Genomic DNA, 27614 nt, shown 5'->3' with positions numbered 1-27614 from the left:
AGCCTGACTCGTGGGGAACGCCTTTGGTTTGCACGATAAATGTAGCGCCACTTGTGTGAGGAATACCTGCACTGTGTTAGGATCCCCACTGTACCTCTCTGGTGTTGCCAAGGGGATGGCTACCGGCATTTCCACTACTACCGCAGGGGTCTGGTTCGTGAGGGAGGTGCTGGGCGTGAGCGGGTCCAATTGGATAGCATCCAGTCTGGCTTTTACATCGGCTGTTTCTTGCCTAGAGGCAGCCACTTCAACTTGCATGGCCGCTAAAGCAGCCAGCACATCATCAAGTGTTGCCATGTCTGTTATCGACCGGGAGACAGTTAGTGTTATTACGGTCGGATATTTTGTAACGCCCTGAACGTCTCAGGATCGTTTAACAGACACGACAATGAGGACGCAACCACTTGTGAAGGGTTAGTTCTTTTAATGAAGGCAAATAAAATACAAAGAACAAACAAAAGTTATAGTCACTGGAATCCTCCAGGCTAAGTACGTTACCAGCCCACAGCACGGATGGTCCTAACCGTCCTCTGCATATACGCCGATCCCGGCGTATGCCAACAGAGGGCAGAAATGAAATGGCCGACAATGCCAATCGGTAGGCTGTGAGGGGCACGAAGAGTGTTGGGGAGAATCGAGGAGTCAGGGAAACACCCAGCCGGGGTCTCTACCTGAAGGGAGTAGCCGCTCAACCTCTTCCTCAGACTGCACCGGGACGCGGAGTCACCTCCTGGTGATGCGTCACCGATACCCCAATCACAAGCAAGAAGACTGAACCGAGAGCAGCCGCTCGATCGATCCTGTGGACTTCCGAGTCTGTAACGCGGCAAACACCTCCTGGTGTGCGTTACAGCTGGCAGTCCCTGTGTCTCTGGTCGGGCTGGGAGTTACGACTCCAACCAGCAAAAGCGCCACTGCGCTTGGACTCAGCCGAGTCAAAAAGCGAAGCTCAATGGTTGACCGGTAGAGCTTCCGGGTCCTTCACAGGTGACGATGGGGCAAGACACGGCCCAGGGAGTAACGACTCGACCTACCTCCGTTCTTGCCTTACTGGAGCACCACTCCGGAACACTGCTCTTCACGAAGCAGGTACGTCGGTGTTAACACAATATCCGACAGCCTTGTACCTCCCGGTTCCTCCCTTTATAGGGCGTGTTTTCCTTGAGTTATGTAACAGCTCTCCTGTTTACATAAGGGCGTGTTTCCCTTGTATGACAGGAATTCTTGACAATACCCTTAAATAAGACCCATTCTGCACTTGGTTGGATTAGGGACTAAAAATACCCTAAAAGAATAATTGAAAACTGTTAGAAATGGGATTTCTGCTTGGCTAAGGTGCGCCAAAGCCAGGCAGAAACCACCACTCTAGTCAGGGCTGGGGAGTTACACGCCAAAGATAACCCCAGCTCACCCCCTTGGTAGCTTGGCACGAGCAGTCAGGCTTATCCTGGAGGCAATGTGTAAAGCGCTTGCGCGCGCACCCAGCAACAACACCCAAGGCCCACCACAAAAGAATCTCCACACAAGGTATTATATAAAAATAGCCTTTGTATCATACCAAAACACATTAGATAAAAACACACGCTCTACAATGTGCCAACAGGCACGGGCAGAATTTACAAGGGATTATATGTACAGGGGACAGGGCCACATGGACCACTGTCAGGAATTAGCACTTTTAGAACTTAGCACTTAGAACATAGGATATAAAATTACTGTAGCACAAAATAACACATGTAGCACACAACCAGTAACTACTGGTAACAGGTAAGTACCACCTACGCAACCCTAACCACCTTAGGAAAATATTGCGCAGGGAACCAGGACCTCACTAGCACCACCTGTACTAGGAGAAAAACAACCACCTGAGTATCACAATACCTGTAGGGGTAAACGCACATTACACATGATGCATCACAACACATTCAGAGGTGTAAACACAAGGCACATGACGCATAAAAACACATTCAGAGGTGCAGGTTTAGGAACAATAGCGCAAAACTCACATTAGCCACCACCTGTGGCAGTCCCTAGGCCAACTGGCCTTGTCGGGCTAGGACGCCCTGTCCAGCAGAGTCAGGGCAAGACTGCGCACGCAGTCAAGGCAAAACACCAAGCGCCCAAAACCTAAACGTAGCAGCTGCCCACTACTTGCTGGGCAGCTGGGGACAAGAACAGGGCCTAAACGCTGCAGCTGGCACTAAGTGCTGCGCAGCTGTGGGAGTAAAATGAGGCATGGCTCTCAATGGCCCTGAAGACAATGTCACAACGTTGGAGCCACCTAGGCTCTAAGACAACATGTCCCCAAGAACTACAGTGGCCTGCTACGGCGGCGCCACTGGCAAAACGGACCCCCTCGTTGGAGCCTCACTCGGGGCTCTAAACAAAGGATGCCCCCTTCGTTGGGGGCGGCCCACTGCTAGACGGGGCCGCCCAGGAAGTCAGCACCGAAACTGGTGCCTCTCTCTCGCCCCCCCTTGAGCCCTCACTCACCGGGCCTCTGGGCGGGGACTCTGCTTCACTTCTCAGGCGGCGCGGGGCTTCCCTCAGACCTGGGAGCCCTGCGCTGCCATCTTCACCCGGGCCCCCTCCTGGGACCCGGGACTTTTACCTGTTAGCTTGCTGAGGCGGGGTGGGCACCCGCCCTCCGTGAAGGACGCCGCCCCACTCCTCCACGCTTCACCCGGTCCCCCATCTCGGGACCGGGACTTACACGATGGAGCCCTCGCGGCTCCTGCCAAGACTCCTCTTCCGGTCCCATGACTCTCGCGCCGCTTCCGCCCCAGCCGCTGGCCCCGCCCACGTCACAGGCAACCTTGCCTGACTTCCGGGCGGCGGCGGCTGGGCAGCGGCGGCGATTCCTCCGATTCAAATTGAGGGGTAGGCTCCTTCGAGCGGGGAAATAAATGCACCAGCGGGGTGGGCACCCGCGTGGGACACCAATAAGCGGGGTGGGCACCCGTAGTACTTAATAAAATAAAAACGAAGACGCAGGGTGGGCACCTGCACACCCAAAGCAACCAAATAAGCGGGGTGGGCACCCGCGAGGCACACATCATGGGGGAATCCCTACGCTGGGGATTCCCTCTCTCTCGCTTCTAGCAGCGCAACGCTGCACAGCCCCAGCTCCTTTCTCTGGGGGAATTAGAATAAAGCGCTCTCCAGGCGCTATGTGGAGGACCAGCCAAAAGTCCTTGATAGATCCAGGAAACAGAAGCAAAAGGTCCCACAAAGTCCATCAGGCATCCAGGGGCTGGGCAGAGCCCAGGGAGGCAAGCCTTCCCCTGGGCCCCAGCAGCAGCACGCCCCTGGTTGTTTCAAGTTAAGCACAAGAACATTTTCATGGGGTCACAGCCCCTCTTTTATACACCAAATCCCTTTGTCTCAAGGTGCAGGGAAGGGGCGAACCAGACACAACTGGTTCCTGAGCACTTTGTTTTGCTCAGCCCCTCTCCCTATTCAGAGAGCAGGCCAGGGTCATCAGTCGCACCACAGGGGGCGGAGCCAGCATTGTGTGGGGAAATCCCAGCCCGTCACATGACCTCAGCCAACCAATCGTCAGACAAGGCACTCATTTCACACTGCACACAGAAGTGCCCACTTCTAGAAGTGGCACTTCCACACTAGGTACATTTACGCCGCACACATCATCGCGTAGCATTTCATCACACGAGTCCGTACATACCAAACTCGCACCTGCACTCCCCACGCATCAGGAACTACCAGGGACACACACATTCCCCATTCATTCCTATGGGAGGGCAGGCCAACCTCACTACACGCACGCACTTTACCCTGGGACACAGTGGTAAAGTGCGCAGAAGCCAAAAATCTCTAACACCAGGTCACAATAAAAAGCAAAAAGTTCAGGGGTGACCCTGCCAGAAGGGCCAAGTCCAACACAACCCCCTTCCAGCCAAAACGCAGGGTAGACCAATCACCACCGTGATGGGCTTCCCTGCTTTGGGCGATAGAACACGGACGCGGGCCCGCACGGCAGGGACACCCTCCGGTTCTATGCCACTCTGAACCAACGTGGTTCCCTCTGAAACAAACTCTCAGGCCCAACTAGGCTGCCCCACTGGTACTCCCTAGTTGTCCATGGCCAGGACCAGGCCCTAGGCCACCCAGATACCACTGGTCCTTGCCAAACCCAGAGTGGGGGGTAGTAACCCCTGGCATACAAGCCATTCTCCACTCTCCCTCTCAGTGTAGTTCCCAACTACCACTGATCCTTCAACCTAGGGTCCACACCCTCAGGCTGACCAGAGGTCACGGGCAAGAGTGCCCCACCCTACATCTACTTCTGGGGTTCCGCACCCTCCCAGGGAAGCACCCACCAGAACACAACTCTCCCACCAGTTCAGGACCTCTCTCCATCAACTGGTCTACCACCTGGGATCTGGAGACTCTCCAAGCCTCCCAACCTAGGGTCTAAACCCTTAGGTTGCACCGGGGTCAGAGGCGAGGATGCCCTCCCTCTGCACCCCCTTCCAGAGTTCTGCACCCTCCCACCTAGGAGCGGTACCCCTGGAAGACGAACCGGTCAGGACACTGATTACAGATGCCCTTCCCTCCAGGTCAGACTGAACCTGAACCTGGCCTCCCCAACCTCGGGGCTTAACCCTTTGGTCAGACAATTGCCCAGCAAACCAGGACTTCCGGGGAAGCACGCATGCCCCCCCTTGAGGGTGACACATAACTAATGGGTCGTGTGACAGTCTGCCTGGCTCTAATCTCGCGACCTCCTGTCCACCTGACAGGGCACAGAGATCCCCCAGGACAGAAATGGCGTCACCATGGTCACTCATTGGTCGCTCAGCCCTTCTGGCTGGCCCCTGACCCAATGGCTCTTCAAATGGGGAGTCTTTCCCCCTCTCACCCCTCAACCAGGACTACTGCACCCTCCACTTAGGAGCGGTACTGCCCAACACCAGGACCCCTGGAGCTCTGGTTACAGACACTCCACGCCCTCTAGACACTGGAAGATCCTCCTCAAATGACCTACAAGTACAGCCTAGGCCCCCGACCTGGCGCTCCCTTAGGGAACCCTCCAGGCCCTGAGACGGGGTTTCGGGCCACCGTGGGACACACCGTCCCACACTCACTCCATCTCCACTAAGAACAGGACATGAGCCCCTACACCCCTCCCATTCCACTGGGACCTAGCTGGGCTACACTGAACCTCTTCCCCCACACAGGAACAGAAGATACCTAAGTCACTACTTTTGGAATCACTCCCCAATGCCTCTGCAAGACCTCTAGCACACAGCCAGAGGTCCACCATCCATGCAAGCTCCTTATCGCAAAAAGAACTCACACTCCTTTGTCCAGTGCAATACATCACTCATCCACACACGCCCCCCCCAGACTGGTGGGACAGTTCCTCACTGCCCCTGAATCTCAACCTGCACCCCTCTTACTGAGTACTAGGTACCATACTCTGGGAACGGGAATGGGGCTTCCTGCACTGGACACACTTCTGCTGCCACCACTGGATCCCACCCTTACTGGTGAATCCAGACACTCACACTACGCTCAGGGGATAACCACCTCCCTGAGCTAGCTGTTTCTCCTCCACACTCCCTTTCTTCCCTCCTATCTACCCATACCTCTGGGGACAGGAACAGGGATTGGGCACTGGACCCAGCAGGGGACTCCCTATCTATGGGAACCTCCCCACCTACTGGCATCCCGCCCTGTCATTTTCTCTCTTTTGCCACACAACATAGAGGCGCAGAAAACACCATTTAAAAATGACACTCTTGAGGAGAAAACAAAATCAAAAACAATAATCCCTATACCATGTGACTATCTAAATGCAGAGTTTTGTGGTGCAGCCAGCTGTCGCTGTGGTACTGCGCAAACGCAAGTCCTAATCCCACCGCTGCCACCAATGTTAGAAATTGGATTTCTGGTTGGCTAAGGCTTGCGCCAAAGCCAGGCAGAAACCACCACTCTAGTCAGGGCTGGGGAGTTACACGCCAAAGATAACCCCTGCTCACCTCCTTGGTAGCTTGGCACGAGCAGTCAGGCTTATCCCGGAGGCAATGTGTAAAGCGCTTGCGCGCGCACCCAGCAACAACACCCAAGGCCCACCATAAAAGAAACTCCACACAAGGTATTATATAAAAATAGCCTTGGTATTATACCAAAACACATTAGATAAAAACACACGCTCTACAATGTCCCAACAGGAACGGGCAGAATTTACAAGGGATTATATGTACAGTGGACAGGGCCACATGGACCACTGTCAGGAATTAGCACTTTTAGAAATTAGCACTTAGAACATAGGATATAAAATTACTGTAGCACAAAATAACACATGTAGCACACAACCAGTAACTACTGGTAACAGGTAAGTACCACCTACGCAACCCTAACCACCTTAGGAAAATATTGCGCAGGGAACCAGGACCTCACTAGCACCACCTGTACTAGGAGAAAAACAACCACCTAAGTATCACAATACCTGTAGGGGTAAACGCACATTACACATGATGCATCACAACACATTCAGAGGTGTAAACACAAGGCACATGACGCATAAAAACACATTCAGAGGTGCAGGTTTAGGAACAATAGCGCAAAACTCACATTAGCCACCACCTGTGGCAGTCCCTAGGCCAACTGGCCTTGTCGGGCTAGGACACCCTGTCCAGCAGAGTCAGGGCAAGACTGCGCACGCAGTCAAGGCAAAACACCAAGCGCCCAAAACCTAAACGTAGCAGCTGCCCACTACTTGCTGGGCAGCTGGGGACAAGAACAGGGCCTAAAGGCTGCAGCTGGCACTAAGTGCTGTGCAGCTGTGGGAGTAAAATGAGGCATGGCTCTCAATGGCCCTGAAGGCAATGTCACAACGTTGGAGCCACCTAGGCTCTAAGACAACATGTCCCCAAGAACTACAGTGGCCCGCTACGGCGGCGCCACTGGCAAAACTGACCCCCTCGTTGGAGCCTCACTCGGGGCTCTAAACAAAGGATGCCCCCTTCGTTGGGGCGGCCCACTGCTAGACGGGGCCGCCCAGGAAGTCAGCACCGACACTGGTGCCTCTCTCTCGCCCCCCCCTTGAGCCCTCACTCACCGGGCCTCTGGGCGGGGACTCTGCTTCACTTCTCAGGCGGCTCGGGGCTTCCCTCAGACCTGGGAGCCCTGCGCTGCCATCTTCACCCGGGCCCCCTCCTGGGACCCGGGACTTTTACCTGTTGGCTTGTGGAGGCGGGGTGGGCTCCCGCCCTCCGTGAAGGACGCCGCCCCACTCCTCCACGCTTCACCCGGTCCCCCATCTCGGGACCGGGACTTACACGATGGAGCCCTCGCGGCTCCTGCCAAGACTCCTCTTCCGGTCCCACGACTCTCGCGCCGCTTCCTCCCCAGCCGCTGGCCCCGCCCACGTCACAGGCAACCTTGCCTGACTTCCGGGCGGCGGCGGCTGGGCAGCGGCGGCGATTCCTCCGATTCAAATTGAGGGGTAGGCTCCCTCGAGCGGGGAAATAAATGCAGCAGCGGGGTGGGCACCCGCGTGGGACACCAATAAGCGGGGAGGGGACCCGTAGTACTTAATAAAATAAAAACGAAGACGCAGGGTGGGCACCTGCACACCCAAAGCAACCAAATAAGCGGGGTGGGCACCCGCGAGGCACACATCATGGGGGAATCCCTACGCTGGGGATTCCCTCTCTCTCGCTTCTAGCAGCGCAACGCTGCACAGCCCCAGCTCCTTTTTCTGGGGGAATTAGAATAAAGCGCTCTCCAGGCGCTATGTGGAGGACCAGCCAAAAGTCCTTGATAGATCCAGGAAAAAGAATCAAAAGGTCCCACAAAGTCCATCAGGCATCCAGGGGCTGGGCAGGGCCCAGGGAGGCAAGCCTTCCCCTGGGCCCCAGCAGCAGCACGCCCCTGGTTGTTTCAAGTTAAGCACAAGAACATTTTCATGGGGTCACAGCCCCTCTTTTATACACCAAATCCCTTTGTCTCAAGGTGCAGGGAAGGGGCGAACCAGACACAACTGGTTCCTGAGCACTTTGTTTTGCTCAGCCCCTCTCCCTATTCAGAGAGCAGGCCAGGGTCATCAGTCGCACCACAGGGGGCGGAGCCAGCATTGTGTGGGGAAATCCCAGCCCGTCATATGACCTCAGCCAACCAATCGTCAGACAAGGCACTCATTTCACACTGCACACAGAAGTGCCCACTTCTAGAAGTGACACTTCCACACTAGGTACATTTACGCCGCACACATCATCGCGTAGCATTTCATCACACGAGTCCGTACATACCAAACTCGCACCTGCACTCCCCACGCATCAGGAACTACCAGGGACACACACATTCCCCATTCATTCCTATGGGAGGGCAGGCCAACCTCACTACACGCACGCACTTTACCCTGGGACACAGTGGTAAAGTGCGCAGAAGCCAAAAATCTCTAACACCAGGTCACAATAAAAAGCAAAAAGTTCAGGGGTGACCCTGCCAGAAGGGCCAAGTCCAACAAAAACTGCCTCATATTTGAGAGAGTATATGAGTTTGAAAACCAACACAATAGGTTTTTTGATGATTTGTTTTCCTACAGTAGACCAAACAATGTATTTTACACCACAACATTCCAAACATATTGGACACTATAATCTATGTGCCTACTAGAAAGTCTGTGTTAGTCCCTCATGGCTCTTTTAGGGAAGGATGGATTAAGAATCCTATTGCCTATTCGACCCTTCCATGGAGCTATTGAGTGCTCTCCCATCTGACTTGTGTGCTCTCCCATCTTACTCTGACCTGACTTTTTTGATGTAAACAGTCTAGGAAGTCACCTATGTAGAAGAAGAATAACTATTAGGAGAATTCGAGTCCCATGTTGTTAAAAAGTTATTATAATGATGTAGCTTGTGAATCCTACATCACTAAAATCTACATTTGCATATACTCAAGAAAATAAAGACTTGAGAGAAGATTTCAATATAACAGTGGTAACAATGTTAAACAGGCAGGGGGAGGCAGAGGAATTGAAGGGTAAAGAGGGAGACCATCAATATTCTACAGTCATAAGCAGGCGCGGATCGTCCATTGGGGCGTAGCCCCCCGCCCCGCGCACCCGCAGCTCCCTCGGTGTCTCTGAACTTAGTTTACTTAAGTTCAGAGACGCCGAGGGTGGGGAGAACTAACTGACAATGCATGTCAGTCAGCATGACGTCGGACCGTGGGCGGTCCGGCGTCATGTTGACTGACATGCATTGTCACAAGCCAGGGAAAGGCAGCACAAGTGCGCATGAGTGGGCATGGAGATTAATTTTTACTCCGTGCCCAGTCATGCGTACTTGTGTTTTTACTGCCTTGCGCATGCCCATTAGGAGCCCCTCGGTCTCCTAATGGGCAGGCGGCGGGTGTAGCGTAAGCTGTGCCCTCAGCCAATCCTGGCGCTGCTGGCAGCGCCAGGATTGGCTGAGAGGGGTTGGCAGGCCCCTCCAGTGCCGTTCGTGAAGGCGCCCAGGGGAGCAGAGGTCTGAGAGGTGGCGTGGACCCGTGGACCGGCTGTGAGGTAAGTTCTTTTTTAAATATTTCATTTCCCCCGTGCGCGACCCCCCCCCCCCCAGCCGCGACTGCATAGGGATTAATACGGTTTAAAATCAAATAAATCGCTGCCAAGTAAAACAGGGCCCTAATTATTACTAAATAGTTTTTATTCCCATTATTAGTCAGCATTTAACCCTATAAATCTGAGGCAGTGGAGAGATGTAAAGCCAGGGGACCTTTTGAAAATAAATGAAACGAAGGAGTATGAAATTAAATAGGCCTGAGCCAGGCTGGTAACCCTAGACATGTCAAAAACGTCCAAAATGTGGCACCGATGGTAATTTTCTCAGCAACTTAATTCACAAGCAATATATTACATCAATTATTTGTATAACCTCGGTGCTGGTCAATTATTTGTATAACCTTTGACTTACTTACTGTTCTAACGTCTACTCGGCTTTCGGGCTCAGTCCCCTTGGGTCTGACACTGTTGTAACAAGCATAGGCAAAGCTAATGGATCTCGGCTCTGACGCCGGGATTCAGTTCTCGTTGGTTCGCAAATGTTTTTTCCCCAGATGACTGCCACGGAGGCCAGCTAACAGGAGTTGTTCATAAAGCTTAAGAGAAGCATGTTAGGATGTACACCGTCTCTGTGCACGCATGTTGGAATACTTTTGTCAGGTTTGTTAGTCCAAGAAAGGCTGTGAATAAGGAGAAAGCTCTAAAAACACTCGATGGCACATTTCAATAGATGGCGAAAGTGGCTGTCAGCAGGGACTGGTGAAATGACTGCACATGCGCAGACCATGATAGCCTTTTGTTTGTATTTTATGTCCACGTTCTGCTTGCTGCTGAGTGTGTATGTGTATGTGGTATTTTGGGTTTTTCTGTTTCCATGTGTATACTCCGTGTGCCCTTTATTTTGATTTTCAATTGCCCATTGCGCTCATCTGGGTATGGAGCATCCTTTGCCTGTTATTTGAAAGCGTGTTCTGTTTAGTGTATGTATGTATGGCACTTCTATTTGTTTCTAGTTCTCCCACTTATCTCCCACTTATCTCCCACTTATCTACTGCTCTCCTCTCTGTGCTGCAGCTGGCTCTATTTGTAGCACCAGTCCTAGTCACAGTGCTGCAGCGGGCTCTATGTGTGTTTGCAGCTCTAGTCTCTGTGCTTCTCAAATTTGCTTGAAAATGCACCATTTACCCTCTCTTTTTTCAAAATTTTCTCGGGGGGAATACCCCCCGAAACTCTCTTAAGATGTTTGTGCTTGCTCGCTGCACTCGCTCGCCACGGTGCACTCCAACAGAAAGTTTACGCCCTCCACTTTCAAATGTCACCAGCCGCCACTGGTCATAAGGTGAGAATGCTATTTTCCAGCATGGATGGATAGAGATCCATAAGGAGCCCTAAACATTGTGTTACATGAGCCAACTACTCCACATCTGAAGCCTACTGAGTATTTCTGCAGGGTTATACTGGGGGCACGGAGTGGTTGTCCTCCAAAATGCTAATGTTTAAATAATGAGGCCAATCACCTACCTTGTCTGTGCCACGGTCCAGTATATATGACTAGATGTCTGATTTATGATCTTTAACGGCAGCAACGTTATAAGGTTATGTGTTATCACACCAAATAAGACAAATATCTGTACAGTACATGTGACAAACAAGTCAGGCTCCTGTATTGTGATCAAATTGCATCCAGACTCTTTGTCTTTGCCCCCATGTACTTTCTCAGGCGAATGGCAAAAAGGTGAAGGTATAATTGGTAAAAGTACAACAAATATGGAAGTCTGGAAGAGAATGCTATTTTTTATATGAGATGGTCAATACTAGCTCATTATTGTGTACTAAACATCATGCAGAATCACTCATGTGAAAAGGCTACCTTGTGGTAAGGGACCACATTTAAAAGATCAGGATTCAAGCATCCTATGTTTTTGACTTTGGTAATCCTACCACGGTTCTCATGTGTCTTATGGGTAGAAAAACATGACCCTGTTTATTTCTTTGTGAAACTTTGAGGCACAAAAGCCAAATACAAATAGCTTGAAAGGCACGGGGGATGGCTGCCTGAGTTTGCTGCTCCGTCGGATCGGGGAGATGATCACTGTTCCTGAGAGATACAACGAACAGTTAAGGCGCTAAAAGCACCTCTGCGCGTCGACGCAGAGACACCCGCGGTGCCTGTAAACACTGCTGTACAAACTACGAATAGCTAAACCTGTAACAGAAATGCTAATGTCTTTGCTTATAAAAATTGTTTTTAATAAAATACTTTGAAATCAAAAAAATAAAAATAAATTGCTAACCAAGTTACCAGATCCACATTTTCTCCGTACACCTTGTCCACTCTGTGCCAAAACACTTAGGCTCAGATTAGGGCAAATATCAACTTTACACAAAGTGATAGCTATAAACCTAACATTCAGCTTACATTCCCTTTTACTTTCTGTATTACATCTCAAAGATTGTCTAGCAACATTTCATATAGAGTGTGACAGTGATCCATTCGGGATATGTTTTATGGCATTCTTGCTGAGGTTTAACAAACATTTTTTTTTAACACTGGGAAGTGTCCAAGAACCGCTGGCTACTCTTTTTTCTTTCACAAATTGGAAAGGGTCATTTGGGAACCCCTTCCCATTTGTGAATGGTTTATCACTCCCTCTCAGTAATTGGTAAATTATTAATGTTTTGTGACCAGATTTTAGTTGCAAAACATTAATACATCCCATTCCGGCTTGCCCTAAACACATCAGTTTGCAACTGTAAACACAAATTGTGATTTAGTAAAATGTCACCAAATCACAAATTGTGTTTGGTATGCCATTTTGCAATTCGAACCATTTGCAGTCAAAGAGTAGTAGAATAGTTATATAATATGACTTTTCCTATGTCTTCGCTTCCTCCCTCACCCTTCTCTCCTTTCCCTCTCCCCTTCTCAAAATTCATAAGGACTTTTTATGGGTTTTCTTATAGATTTCTAGTACTGCATATTCATTTTGGTTTATCAATATTGTTCTTGTATTTGGTTGATATGTAGTATGTATTGAATTCAATAAAGTATTTTTAACACTAAAGCTAGCCCTTATGGTCTCTTTTAGAGTTTGGTAGATTGTAAACTCCATCAAATGTGACAGATATCCCCGCCTGTCATGTTATTATTTCATAGGCTATAATGAACTTGTAATACAGCAGACAGGATAGCCACTACACCTGCGACCAAGTCTGCCATTTGTTAGCGCCCTAGGGGCATATGATTCAAAAACCGTATTTGCGATTCTCAAATAGCGATTTTTTGAGAATCGCTATTTGAGAATTGCAAAACGGGATGTATTTAAAAATTCGCACATATTTTGCAAATTCTTAATATTCCTTAATTGTGATTAGCAAATTGCGAAATCGCAAATAAGGAACACCTTCCCATTCATTTCTATGGGCCAGGAGGCCCATAGGAATGAATGGGAAGTAATTCTCAAATTGCGAATTGCAATTTGCTAATCGCAAATTGAGAATAATTTCAAAGGTGCAAGGGTGTCATGATGACACCCTGATGCACCCCTGAAATGAACATGTGTGCGCATATGGCGCACATACATGCCCTAAGGGCATGTATGTGCGCCACATGGCACTTTCAAAAATGCTAAAAATTGCATTTTTCAAAGAAATCGCAATTACCACCAACTTGCAGTTGGTGGTAATTTGCGATTTCTTAAGGAGAATTCGCACAACTTGGGTGCGTGTTACATAGCATTTAAGGAATCGCAATTTACGATTCCTTAAATGCTTACGCAAAATTAAGGAATCGCTAAATTAGCGATTCCTTAATAATGCGATGCGAAAATGGCTCATACATCGCATTTTGCGATTTTGTATTCGCAAACGCTGTTTTTTTGCGAATTGCAGCGTTTGCGAATACAAAATCGCTTGATACATATGCCCCCTGCTCTTGTAATATGAGTAGATCTCAACAACTTTGCTCATCAATGTGAAAATATCACTGAGACTTAGCCTAGCAGCATGAAATGATCACAAGCACTACGTCAATGTCGAACAAAAACAAGAACTTAGCACTACAATATGGAAAGTTAATTTACCTGCTTGAAGACGGAATTGAAAAGAACACATGTGACTGACTTCTCATGACTTGTAATCTTTCTACCAATGTCCTGCTTAACTAACAACATTGTCACGTGGCTGTTAAAGGCCATAAAAAGTCGTCTGTGTGCTTCATAGAAATAGAAAACCAAATGGAAATCCACACTTTTTGGGAATATGTTTGCAATCCGCTGGATGCAGAGCTGATGGTGAACATCCCAGATTCTTAACACCTGTGTATTAACGACAAAAGAACTGCACATGTAATTACATTTAATGCAAAGATTGAATGAAATGTTTGTATGACCTGTTTATTAAAATGGTATGCAATGATTTACCGTCACCTTCGAATGACATAGCAGAACAAACTATTTGAAGTATACTGAGAAGCAGTATTGAATACTACTCCAGGTTTAATTAATGATCTAAAACTATTCAGCTGGAACATGGATGTTCTTCAATACATCCATCTCATACCAAGTAAGTAGTAGTATAACACTTTATTCAATATAAAAATATCATAAAAGTACGAACATAATTAATTCATCAATTAATCAGTAAAAATCCATCGTTATACAACATGTGACAATATAAAAATAGAGTTAAAAAAAGGAATATGTACAGATAAAAAGACCATAAAAATCAATTCCTGATTTAACAGAGCAAAATACACATGTCTCTCTAGACGCCTAGCTCTTATTAGGACTCAACAATTTGGTACGCGTCAACCAGGCACACCCCAAAAATGTAGCTACCCCACAAACCATGGCAAGGGAAGAGGTATCGGTTAGAATAGAGTGCAACGCCACCCTAAAATCCAGAAACCCCAAATTTCTGCAGACTGGGCTATGCCATTTCCTCCTTGCCGCTCTATAAGCCGGGCACGCAAAGAGGAAATGGGAGATGGATTCATTGGGGGCACAACACCCGGGGCAGTTGGCAGATGTAACGCTCTGTTTTTTCCAGCCCACTACCAAAGCATTGAGCGGGAGGGTTCCTAACCTGAGCTTCATGTAGAGTGTTCTATCTCGTGGAGATTGAATAAAATCGAGATACTGCTCAGTTTTGATGTCCGGCTTGTGCTCCCGGAACTGATCAGTAAGGATCCCTCGATTGGGGTTTCGATCTTCCTCTCCCTTCACCAAGTCCCAATAGGCTTTTTTAATAATTTGCTTTGCGGGTGGAATCTGGCTGGACCATGCCTCCCCATAACCAATTTCTATGGCCAGCTGTTTTAGATTGCAGATCCATTTTATCTTGTTACCTGTATCTAAATTGATAATCTCATTCAAGGCAGCAGCATAGCTGGCCAATTCAGGGGTGCGTCTCAAGCGAACCCAAAAGAGCAACGGGCGTGTCTTACTATATCCTTGAAAGAGCGTTCTTCCCAGATCACCACGAAGCGGTGACAAAGGGGTAGAAGATGGTAGAGAAACCAGTCCTCTGTAGAAATGGTTCTCAGATCTCTCCAGGTCACTGATAGTCTCAAACCCCCATAGCTCCACCCCATATAATGCTGAGGGCAAAGCCTTCCCGTCGTAGACCACAAGGGCCGGAACAACTGGTCTACTAAAGGAAAGTCGCTGCTCTCTTAAAATTGACCCCGCCACCCTCTTATGGTTAAGGAGCATTTTCGCTAAATGGCTGTTCCACTTCATCTTATTGTTGATCCTAATGCCCAAGTAATCAAAGGAATCTACAATATCTAGTGGCATGCCATTGAGTGTGATCCCATTCCTAAAACGTTTGGATGGGGTTAGTGTCATTAATTTTGTTTTGGTGGTATTTATCACTAAACCCCGTGCATCGCAAAACTTGCTAAACCTATCGAGCAGTTTTTGTAGGCCACTTGGACTTTTAGACAACAGAAGGGTGTCATCGGCGACGAGGAGAGTAGGAGATTTCTCCCCTGCCAGGGTTGGGGCATCAGATAGGTCCTCTCTCAAATGGTCAACCACCCCATTTATAAAGAGCGAGAACAAAGTTGGAGCCAGCACACAACCCTGGCTTACTCCCCTATTCACTGCCACCCTTTCTGTCAGCTGGCCCTGATTGCCCCACCTAATTTTGGCGTAGTTCCCCTCGTGAAGACGCTTGATAATATCAAGGATCAAAGATGGAAAACCCAGGTCGGACAACACCTGCCAGAGCTTGGCACGAGGGATCAGGTCAAACGCGGTCTTAAGATCGATAAAAGCCAAATAAAGGCTACCTTTCCTGAGGACCACTGCTTTCCAATAGATCATATAGAAACGAAAGACCTGGTCCATCGTGCCCACCCTCTGTCTAAATCCTGCCTGGAAATGCGAGAGCACACTGCCATCGTCCATCCACGACCTTACCCTCATAAGGAGGACTCTGCCAACCACCTTCTGTATTACGTCGATTAGACTAATTGGCCTGTAGTTGGCCGGATCCTCCCTATTCCCCTTTTTAAATATGGCTACCACTTCAGCACCCTTCCAAGAATCCGGGACAGGGTGACCTCTAGCGACTAAGTTCAATATGAGCAAGATGAAATCAGCCCATAGCTTTGGTTCTTGCAGGAGGAGATCGCCGGGGATGCCGTCAGGTCCCGCCGCCTTTCTTGAAGCTAACCCAGTGATGGCAAGGGAAACCACATTGATCGAAAAAAGGTCCAGTGAGCTAACAGCCTCAGGCATAGTGTCTAACAAGGGGTCCTCCAAGGATGGGGAGTAAGACAAACCATGCAGTTCTATATATGAACCAGTACACATTAACCACATCATAAGAGTATTTGTCAGAGTACTGTCTGAATTACACACATATACATTTTAATGGATGGCATGGAGGCAAATGACATTGGCAAACTATATGGTAATACCTCACCCTGCATATACCTATATTGCAATGTGGGTGTGGCGTCCCCCCACAATTCTGGGTTGTTCTGCAGTGAATGAGGAATAACAAGTGGTATCTGCGTTTTATGCCTCTGCCACAAACAGAATTATTCTCTTTCCATTTGCTTTTAGCCAGCTTTTACCTATTGAAATGTATAGGGAATAATTTTCAGATGTGGCATAAAATCCACACATCTTGAAATCCTGATTCAGTGTGATGATGGAACGACGCCAATTTGAGAAGCAGGGTGCTAAGGGGAGTTAAGAATGCAGACATCATGTAGTGGAGGAATCTGGCAAATAAATGAGTTTGGATAAGCCTCAGGAAGTTAAAAATTAAAAAACATATATCGGGTAGGCAATGATGTTAGAATTAGCTAAGTTGTTGTGCACTGTTGAAATTCTACAAGGATTGACAGGAAAAAAAACATTTGTTCAGGAAATAACGTTTTCTACAGAAGGACAAGTGTATACAGCAACTGTTGCTTTTCCTTTAGGGTTTCTTAAGGCACCGACTATTGGGACATTAAGAAGTTTAGAAATTTCTTATGGAGAAATAACTTAGAAGCAGGAACGGCTTGAAAACCACTAATCAAAGTACTGATTTTGATAATGCCTCAATGAGCATTTGCAGATGGCACTTTCAAGATAGAGAGTACGCTTTCACTGTGGAATATGTTCCTGGGTTCAGCGCTTAATTTGTAGTAAAGTAAGTGCCAGGACCCTTGTCAGGAGGTTACTGCAGCTAGCACCACCTACTTCACCTGCTAGCGCTGTCAATGGCAATACTAACACAACTGCTAACTATTGCATTCTTACAACTGGGACAGTAAAGACTATTCCAGGCTCCGAAAGCTATATAGCGATGTCTTGGGCTGCAAGAATTATTTTTAATTTATATTGAAATAATAAACAACTGTTGTTATGCTCATCTAAGCATAAGACTGCTTTTAACTAATGTGTGTGTTGCGCCGTGTTACGAATTGAATTGGTGACACGAGAGCGCGATTGTGATCTTGTACTGTATTGTCTGTGAGGCTTTTTAACGGGGCTGGGAGAATTTGGGGACGAATTGTATTGGATCTGGAAGTGTTTTAGCTAAAAACAATCACATTAGACTTTTAAAACAATTTTGTAATGACTCGCTTTTAAAACTGGAATTGTTTTAGGTAATAACTGCAATAGACTTTTAAATTAACTTTGCACTTACCCGCACTTTAAAACTGACCCATCCACGCGCTTGCGAGGGATTGAGCTCTAGTCACGTCCGGCTGAGAAGCATTCTTCCTCACTTCCGGGTGCCACTCCAGCGCCGCCATTTTTGCTGACGCTCTAGTGGTTCTTACTGGCACAACTGACCCTCTATTTAGGAGGGGCCATGCAAGCGCGCAGTCCTAAGACTGCTTTTAACTAATGTGTGTGTTGCGCCGTGTTACGGATTGAATTGGTGACACGAGAGCGCGATTGTGATCTTGTACTGTATTGTCTGTGAGGCTTTTTAACGGGGCTGGGAGAATTTTGGGACGAATTGTATTGGATCTGGAAGTGTTTTAGCTAAAAACAATCGCATTAGACTTTTAAAACAATTTTGTACTGACTCGCTTTTAAAACTGGAATTGTTTTAGGTAATAACTGCAATAGACTTTTAAATTAATTTTGCACTTACCCGCACTTTAAAACTGACCCATCCACGCGCTTGCGAGGGATTGAGCTCTAGTCACGTCCGGCTGAGAAGCATTCTTCCTCACTTCCGGGTGCCACTCCAGCGCCGCCATTTTTGCTGACGCTCTAGTGGTTCTTACTGGCACAGCTGACCCTCTATTTAGGAGGGGCCATGCAAGCGCGCAGTCCTAAGACTGCTTTTAACTAATGTGTGTGTTGCGCCGTGTTACGGATTGAATTGGTGACACGAGAGCGCGATTGTGATCTTGTACTGTATTGTCTGTGAGGCTTTTTAACGGGGCAGGGAGAATTTTGGGACGAATTGTATTGGATCTGGAAGTGTTTTAGCTAAAAACAATCGCATTAGACTTTTAAAACAATTTTGTACTGACTCGCTTTTAAAACTGGAATTGTTTTAGGTAATAACTGCAATAGACTTTTAAATTAATTTTGCACTTACCCGCACTTTAAAACTGACCCATCCACGCGCTTGAGAGGGATTGAGCTCTAGTCACGTCCGGCTGAGAAGCATTCTTCCTCACTTCCGGGTGCCACTCCAGCGCCGCCATTTTTGCTGACGCTCTAGTGGTTCTTACTGGCACAGCTGACCCTCTATTTAGGAGGGGCCATGCAAGCGCGCAGCGCACGCGCGCAGCGGGCTCGCCAATGGCGTGCCGGAGGCGCCTCGGCCGCACTCAGCATCAGCCATGATGCTAGAAACGAGATAAGTCTAATGAAATACTCTAGGGAGCAACTATTAGCCATAGGGAACAAGGTCAGTGGGGGGGAAGAAAGTTACTGTGACCCCACAGCCTAGCCTGGTCCTTGAGTGTGGCTTGATTAACTGCCGCTCCTTAGCAAAACACCATCAGGAAGTTTTTAATATGGTGGAAGATCTGCACTTGGATGTGTTATTCCTCACGGAGACGTGGTGTAGTGATGACTCCTCGGTGGAACTAGGGTTTGCTTGCCCGGAAGGCTATAAGATCTTCCACAAGCCAAGAGCTACTGGACGGGGGGGAGGGGTTGGGGTGATGTTTAAAGATACGTGGGGCTTTGCCCCTTTTAAGGTTGATGAGGTGGCGGGCATTGAGCTACTAGGATTCTCCCTTCAAGAACAAAGAGGGAGGCTCCTTACAGGGATGGTTAGTTACAGACCCCCAAGTTCTAACACACAGTACCAAACGCTTCTAGATGTCATTGCGGCTCAGTCGCTGACTCATTCAAGAATGCTGCTTCTGGGGGACTTCAATTTGTGGAAGAATGGTACCTTAGACGGACACCTAAGAGATCTCAGGGAAACATGTAAGAGTTTTAGCCTGCATCAGCTGGTTCAACAACCTACCCATCAATGAGGGCATATTTTGGATATCCTGTTTGCTGATCTCAATGAAACTGAGGTGGTCAACATTCTACCTCAGACCTGGACTGACCACTCGTTGATCCAGTTTCGGATCTGTATACCTGACGGAAAAACAATTAGAACACCTCCTGTCACATATCGTATGGGAAGAGATTGGGCAAAACTTATGAGGAGCAGGGCTGAGCCACTTTTTTACAATCTACCACCTTTTGATCCTCTTGACTCAGTGGCAGAGAATTACCGTCTGTACCAGAAATACATCCTTGATGTATTAGATCAGCATGTGCCTCTGAAACGCCTGAAGGTCAGATTAAAACACTCTGCACCGTGGTACACTGAAGAGCTGAGCACCACGCGCAGATCCTGTCGACAGGCAGAAAGGAAATGGCGCAGGCATTATGATGAGCATGATAAAGTGGCTCTAAAAAAAGTACAAGCTCGGTATAAAGAGTTGATGGCTAAGGCTAAGGCAGACTTTTTCATCAACTCTATCCTGTCAGCACCAAATAGTACTAGAGCCCTTTTTAAGATCATTAGGGACCTCTCTAATCCCACTAGTGTGGGAAATAAAGTGGTTGCGTCACAGGCGCTATGCGATAAAATCGCCTCTCATTTTGAGGAGAAAATCGCAAAAATTGTAGGAGGACTAAATATGTGCGACCCCTTTCCTCCAAAAGATAATGGACATACGTCCCCGGAAGAACTAGGGAGAGTAACCTCACTGGAGTATTTTATACCACTCACTAATGAGCTGTTTAACAACTGTGTACAGAATGTGAGGTCAGGGTCGCCACTAGACCCCCTACCTAATAAGATCTGGAAAGAGCATGCTTCAGCTCTGCTCCCTCGGTTGTGGCAGATATGCTGCCAATCTCTGGAGGAAGGGGTGGTACCTGAAACATGGAAGCTGGCAGTAGTTAGCCCATTACTAAAGAAGCCCTCTCTGGATCCAGGAGACCCTGTTAGTTTTAGACCTATTTCTCTGCTGCCTTTCCCTATAAAAATTATTGAAAAGGTAGTGAGTAGGTCTCTCTCTGGGTATCTGGAGGAGTTCCATCTCCTGGATAAGAGCCAGTTTGGCTTTAGACCAGGTCACGGAACGGAGACAGCTCTGGTCACGGTGTTGGATAACCTTCGGATGCGGGCGGACAGAGGCCTCTCGTCAGTATTGGTCCTCTTAGACATGTCAGCCGCATTCGACACGGTTAACCACCGAATTCTGCTGAATAGGCTGGAGCATCTGGGAGTGAAGGGATGTGCCTTGAGATGGATACAATCATATCTCACAGGGAGACAACAGGTGGTCTCTCTCCCCCCTTTTACCTCCAGTAGGACCCTGGTGGAACATGGGGTCCCCCAGGGATCGGCCATTAGCCCCATCTTGTTCAACATTTATCTGCAGCCTTTAATTCCGATTATTAAAGCATATGGGATTGATCTCATTAATTACGCGGATGACACCCAACTAGTGTTTTCACTGGAGGGAAAAGGCGCTTTGACCATGGATGACTTCCAGAATTGTATGTGTCAGACATCGGATTGGCTCAGGGCTAACTCACTGCAATTCAATGGAGGCAAGACCGAGGTGATTTATTGCCCCCCGGAAGGAGTAAGAGATTTGCCCTTTGACTTTAGAATGGCCCCAGAAGTGGAACCCATTGTCCCAGTGACAAAGGTGCGGAACCTGGGGGTCATGTTTGACAATGACCTCCAAATGGCTTCTCAAGCTAAAAAAACTGTGAGGGTGTGTTTTGCTCTTATGAAAGCCCTACGGCAGATTCTACCTCTTCTGCCTGTGGAGAAAAGACCTTTGGTGGTCCGTAGTACCATTCTGAGTAGGCTGGACTAGTGCAATTCTCTGTATCTAGGCGCTCCGCTTTACATATACCAGAGTTTGCAGAGGGTCCAGTCTATGGCAGCCAAGCTGGCGCTGAATAGGAAACGTGGTTCTTCAACCACGCAGGCGCTTCAAGAGCTTCACTGGCTTCCCATGAGGGAAAGGGTTAAGTTTAAATCCCTGTGTATTGCCTATAGAGCGGCACATGGTCTTGGCCCTATCTCTCTACAAGAGAAAATATTCTGGTACAAACCTCAAAGGACTCTCCGCTCATCGAATGCCTTCTTGCTAAATACTGGTAGGATTAAGAAAGCCAGGATGGGAGGTAGGGCCTTTAGTACAGTGGCCCCGCGACACTGGAATGAACTTCCCCTGAATATTAGACAGGCCAACTCCTTGATGGATTTCAGGCGAAGTTTGAAGACTTGGCTCTTTCCTAGGGAGGGACATATGGTCTCCTAATTCTCTTTCTCCAGATTGACACCGGCTTTTCATTTCCCCTCTTCTTTTCCGTTTTTGATGCTACACACTCTGTTGGTCTAGAAGTTTTTTCACCACAGTCCGAGCGCCAAGATACCCGTTGGGTGATAGCTGCGCGATACAAGTACAAAATACAAATACAAATACAAATCTCTGCGCACTGTGCCTGCCGCATTTGCACTTTAATTGTTGCTGACTATTTTGCACATTGCCTGTTTTTAGCTGTTAAGATCGTTTTAAATAAATTGTTAATTTTAGAGGTTCTTTCCACATTGCACTGACCTCCCGCTGCTACTGCTCTCCGGTCCCCCGCGGCGCCAGTGGCCGTTTGAGTGGCGAGAGCAGGTGAAGGGGAGAGTACACAGGCATTGACGGCCGCCATATTGAGGTGGATTTCCGAGTGACGGTCTAGTCCTGAACTCCAGGAGGGGCCTGCCCATACTTAAGTGGCCTGACGCCTTCGCGCAGCAGACGCGCGCCGCGGGTGCGTCCAAGGCAAGCCCGTCTGTGCCCGTCCACGCACGGGCCGTGCACAGCACCAGCCACGCTGCCAGTTTTAGGCGAGCCCCCTAACATGCATACATACTCTCGGGAGAGTTTGCTGGCCCTGTCTACCCCCAGACTGCGCTGTGCGGGCCCGAGTTTTAATTGTGGTATTTGTACTCAGCCTTGGAAATGCCACACCTGTAACTTAGTGTTCCTTAACACAAGATTGAAATTAACATGGACCTCCTCCAAGGTTCAGTCAAGGCTTCAATGCGCGCTTATTAATGCACGCTCGCTCATCAAACACAAGTATGAATTCTCCAAGTTTGCCGGAGAGCGGGGCCTGGACATCCTGTTTGTGGTAAAAACTTGGGCAGATTAAGCTTCTGGGCCTGATCTGGTGGTAGCCATTCCACCTGGTTTCACCATTTTCAGGAAGGATCGTAAAGGAAAAAGAGGCGGTGGCCTCGCAGTTGTTTATAAAAACTACCTAAAAGCCACCTTTAATAATATCCCTACGGGATTGTCATGTGAGGCACTTGCTTTTCAACTAACTCTTAGTCACACCTACTCCTTTAACGGGATGCTTATCTACCGCTCCCCTGGTCCTAAAGCCAATTTTCTTCAATCCCTGGGGCATCTATTAGAATTCAAAGTGAACTTCCAGGAGTATACTATACTCGGGGATTTAAATTTTCACTTAGATAATGCACAGGACAGTGACTTAAAGGCCCTGATGGACCTATTTACGAGCGCTGGTCTAACACAGCTGATAGAAGGTCCCACGCATAGGGCCGGCCACTTGCTGGATGCAGTTTTTTCCGACTGTCCGCTCCTGAAATTCAAGAGGAGTCTACATCTACTATGGTCGGACCATGCAGCGGTTCTGTTCAATCTTGCCCTGTCACCGTCTACAAGCAATAAGTAGGTGCCCATAAAAAGCCAGAGCCATTTTCTTTGGCACCGCTTAGACCACACGAAACTGGCTTCCGAACTTAGTCGTCAGAGAACCTGCCTAGTCTCTGCCCCAGAGAAAGCAGCTCAAGATTACCATGACTGGATCCGGACCTCGATACGGGCAACCGTTCCCCAAAAATCAGGAAAAATCACGAGGACAGCTCCCTCAGAACCCTGGTTTTTGGATGAGTTGAGACTGCTTAAAAGGCAGTGTCGTAGGCAAGAAAGGCGCTGGAGACTCATGTACGACCCATTAGAAAAAGAGCGCCATAGGGAAATACTCACTCAGTACAAAGCCAGCATTCACAATGCTAAAATCAAGTACTACTCAGAGACCATTCATAAAGCCAAGAATAACGCCAAAGAATTATTTGCCACTGTTCAAAAAACTGAGTCAAGTCCATGTTAATAAAGAGTCGATCCCAGATCAAGTCTTGTGTGACACCTTGGCTTCCACCTTCTGTAGTAAAGTCCAGGGTATTTACAACAAATTTGCATCAAACACTACTCATGTAGCAAATAGTCAAACTCCCCTGGAGCCAACACACTCCTGTAACCCAAATCCCTCGCTTCTCTCCGAGCTTCGTCCAATCATATACGAGCAGGCGTTTAAATTTCTTGCTGCCGCTAAATCAGGCTCACCATTGGATCCCTGCCCCCCAAGATCTTAATTTCGGTGATCGAATCAATAGCTGGCCATCTCACTGAGCTTTTCAATCTTGTTCTGAAAACCGGTATATTTCCCGATCTATGGAAAGAGACCTCTATCCTACCACTTTTAAAAAAATCTAATCTGGACAAAGCAGATCCTGCCAATTATCGTCCTATAGCCCGTCTGCCACTGCCAGCAAAAATCCTCAATAAATACTTAAATCAAGAACTCACTAAGTTTAATAACAACAACATTTTGGACCCTTCCCAATAGGGTTTTCGCGGCAGCCACAGTACGGAGCTTGCCCTGACCACAGCCACAGAGCAAATCAGGCGCTCAGTAGATAAAGGAGGTATGGCGGCACTGATCCTTCTTGACATGTCAGCAGCATTCGACACGGTGGACCATGGCCTCCTACTACTTCGCCTTCAAGAAAATGGCATTACCGGCACCCCCTTACAGCTATTTAACTCCTTCCTCTCTAACCAGGAACAACGTGTGGAAATGGAGGGCCTGAGCTAACAGAACTTCATCCTTCCGTGTGGGGTTCCACAAGGCTCGTCTCTTAGCCCAACTCTTTTAATCTGTATGTGGTTCCCCTGGCTAGGCTCATTAAATCCTTTGGATTCGCGATGGTGTCACACGCCGATGACACCATCGCGATTATTGTGTCCATTTCAGAGAACCCCCGTAGTACCATCCATAACTTTCAGGCCTGTATGAGACAGGTGAGCAGATGTATGTCGGAAAATTGCCTTAAACTGAACCATAATAAAACGGAGATTCTTCTTTTTGGCAAGAATGTCTCTTATTGGTCTCCGGACTGGTGGCCCAGTGAACTTGGCCCTCTCCCCAGTCTCAAAGGCCAGGAACCTGGGAGTCATCGTTGCTACCACGCTATCATTTTCCCATCACGTTAATACTTTGACGTCAACCATCTGGTTCATCTTAAAAATTCTAGGAAAAATGTTCTGTTTTATACCATCCGACCAACAGAAAACAGTAGTCTCAGCACTAGTGTTGTCTAGGCTGAACTACTGTAATTGTCTCTTGATTGGTATGAATAAAGCCCTCCTCTACAAGTTACAAATCCTGCAGAATTCTGCCACCCGCCTACAGTACAAACTACCAAAATTTGCAACTGCAAAGGCGGCCCTTAACTCTCTTCACTGGCTCCCAGTGGAAAAGAGGATAAAGTTTAAGGCCCTTTGCATTGCGTTTAGGGCATTGCACAAACAGGGTCCTGTCTATCTAATGGACCATTTTTGTTGGTACTCCCTTCCAAGAATGTTGCGGTCTGCCTCCCATCAGCTGGTGGAAGTTCCCAAGGTACAACTCTCCAATTGGGGAGGGAAAGGCTTTTTCTACATCACTAGACTATGGAATCAACAGCCACTTTCACAAAAAAACTTGCCAGACTTAATATCATTTAGGAAAAGCTTAAAGGCCTGGCTATTCCAGGCCTAGAGCTACACAGTAATTATTTTGCTTCTCTCGATTCCCCGTGGTCGGCTGGAGATTGTGATGTCAGCACCTAGACGCCTTCGGGTAGTAGTGCGCTATATAAATACATAAATAAATCTCTAAATTAGATCAGACGCTGCCACCATGTGGCATACTGTCATAAATGTCGGTGTTGACCAGTAAGTGCCTGTGCTGAGCACCGGAAACCAGCAGCTCAAATTAAGCACTGCCTGGGTCAAACAATAATGTGGGTCATTGTTTATCCAGGTTATTGTGTAAGGAAAAGGAACTTGATGGAAAATTTGAGGGAGAGAAATGTGAGCTGTGCTTAGAGTGAGGTAGTCTCAGAAGCATGATGGAAAGCTGTTTTAGATGAAGATGTGTGGTTAAATAATGTATGTAAGTGCTTTCTGGGGAAAAAGGAAGGTGAAAGAGAAATGGTTGTATATGGTGACAGATGAACTGTGGGTAGAAAACAATGGGATCACTGACATAATATCAATCAGAACAGTATTGAGATACAGTAATAGTGTGTCAAAAATATGTATTGCAAAAATAGTGTTTCCCTATATTTATGATGGTAAGTGCAAAAATATTGAAAAAATATATCACATCACAATATTGTTGAAAAACATACAAAAGTATTGTTTTTTAATATATATATTGTTTGAACTAATAAATCTTAAATTTTATAATATCTAACATTGATATTATGTCAATTAAATAAATGTAAGTAATATTTATTTTAACACCATATATACTTATATAAACAACACACATAGATATGTAGGTGTTTATATATACACTTAATAATACAACCCCATTATTAAAAAATATACTTTACATTGTACTACATTTTTGCCTTTTTTTATTTACTATTATAAAAAGCATATATAAATATATATATATATATGTATATATATATGAATGTATATATATATATATAGAAATACATACATATATATATATATATATATATATATATATATATATATATATATATATATATATATATATATATATATATATATATATAAAAGCAATCTCCAACTTGTGAAAGTCTCGAAGTAAAATGAAGCTTTCAAGCAGGAAACGGGCACCCATTCATTAGTGCTGTTGCTGTTTATTTAGTGCAAAATGCCGCCATGACGCGTTTCGGGCTCAATCGCCCTTGATCACATGACATGCCATTCTCCATTTTTCCCTTTTTAAAGTGCCAGTGCAAGTAAACGACCATGAAGACAGACTATCCGCCTGTCTTCTTATATACCATTTAACCACATAATGCAGATATAAACATAGAATGAGGTTATTTTGTCACCGATTCTAAAAATGCAAACACATTAAATCACTGTGTAAATACAGTAAATTGATCATTGTCCCTATCACAACAATATCAAGTCCCTTTAAAATGTAAATTTTATTTTAAAATCAAATATAACAATATTTAGTAAAACCTTATTGTACATTGATAAGATGTGAACGCATAATGCATTAGATGAGTTATAATTTCTCATTTTAGGATGAAAAAAGAGAGAAAGAAAGAGAGGTGGATATGTAAAAGGTATTATAAATAGGTATTATAAATAAAACACACTGGTTTTGAGCCAGTTATGTATACCCTAGTTTGTGATTTCCCTCTCTTCTCTAGTATATTATAATAACCCCATACAAATAAGATAATGGTATTATTTGTAGGTCGTTCTATTTTATAAAAAAGTGCATCACCTGAATCAATAAAGTGCATAAGTGCTTGGAACTGTTTTTAAAATTTTAAAAACAGTTAAAAATTAGTGTGATGATTTAAACATAATATTCCCTTTTTAAAAAAAGGGAAAGGAAAAATAGATTGCAAGGAGTCAGCTAGGATGCAGAATTCACACAATTGGAGATTAGATTAGAGTTTTGAGACCCTCTATGTTTGTCGCTAATGAGAACTTATAGTTAGTAGTCCCCTATTTTTGTTGATTACATATTTAGAGCCAGGTGTGCAAGTCTTCCGTTGTATTTAGACCATTCGGATTTTTGCTATCGAACTCTAAAATGTATTTGGTCTCCAATTTTCTCAGGTGAGCCTCTCTATTTCCCCCTCTCCTCAATGGTGGTATAGAGTCCACCACATAATATTTAAGATCCTGGAAATGGCTATTGTGGACTTCTTTGATATGGCGGGCCACCGGATAGCTTGGATCTGTGTTGGCGATAGCTCGTGTATGTTGGAGAATTCGCTTGTG

General features: G+C 46.8%; 1 protein-coding gene across 4 annotated transcripts in view; it reads right to left on the bottom strand.

Moving 5' to 3' along the window:
- The window catches only part of WDR49 (WD repeat domain 49), a 359762-nt gene that overhangs the window by 218439 nt on the left and 113709 nt on the right, over nucleotides 1-27614 (bottom strand). For 3 of the 4 annotated variants that reach the window (XM_085635179.1, XM_085635182.1, XM_085635180.1), the window contains one exon: nucleotides 13618-13851. The exons of the other annotated variant lie outside the window; for it this stretch is intronic. In XM_085635179.1, the coding sequence (XP_085491305.1) occupies nucleotides 13618-13851 (234 nt within the window). The remainder of the gene's footprint in view (nucleotides 1-13617; nucleotides 13852-27614) is intronic. 4 annotated transcript variants of the gene reach the window in all.

The sequence above is a fragment of the Triturus cristatus genome, chromosome 11 (assembly GCF_964204655.1).
Source record: "Triturus cristatus chromosome 11, aTriCri1.1, whole genome shotgun sequence".
Taxonomy (NCBI): Eukaryota; Metazoa; Chordata; class Amphibia; order Caudata; family Salamandridae; genus Triturus; species Triturus cristatus.
The sequence above is the reverse complement of the archived record's forward strand: the minus strand, read 5'-3'. Positions and strand labels throughout refer to the sequence as shown.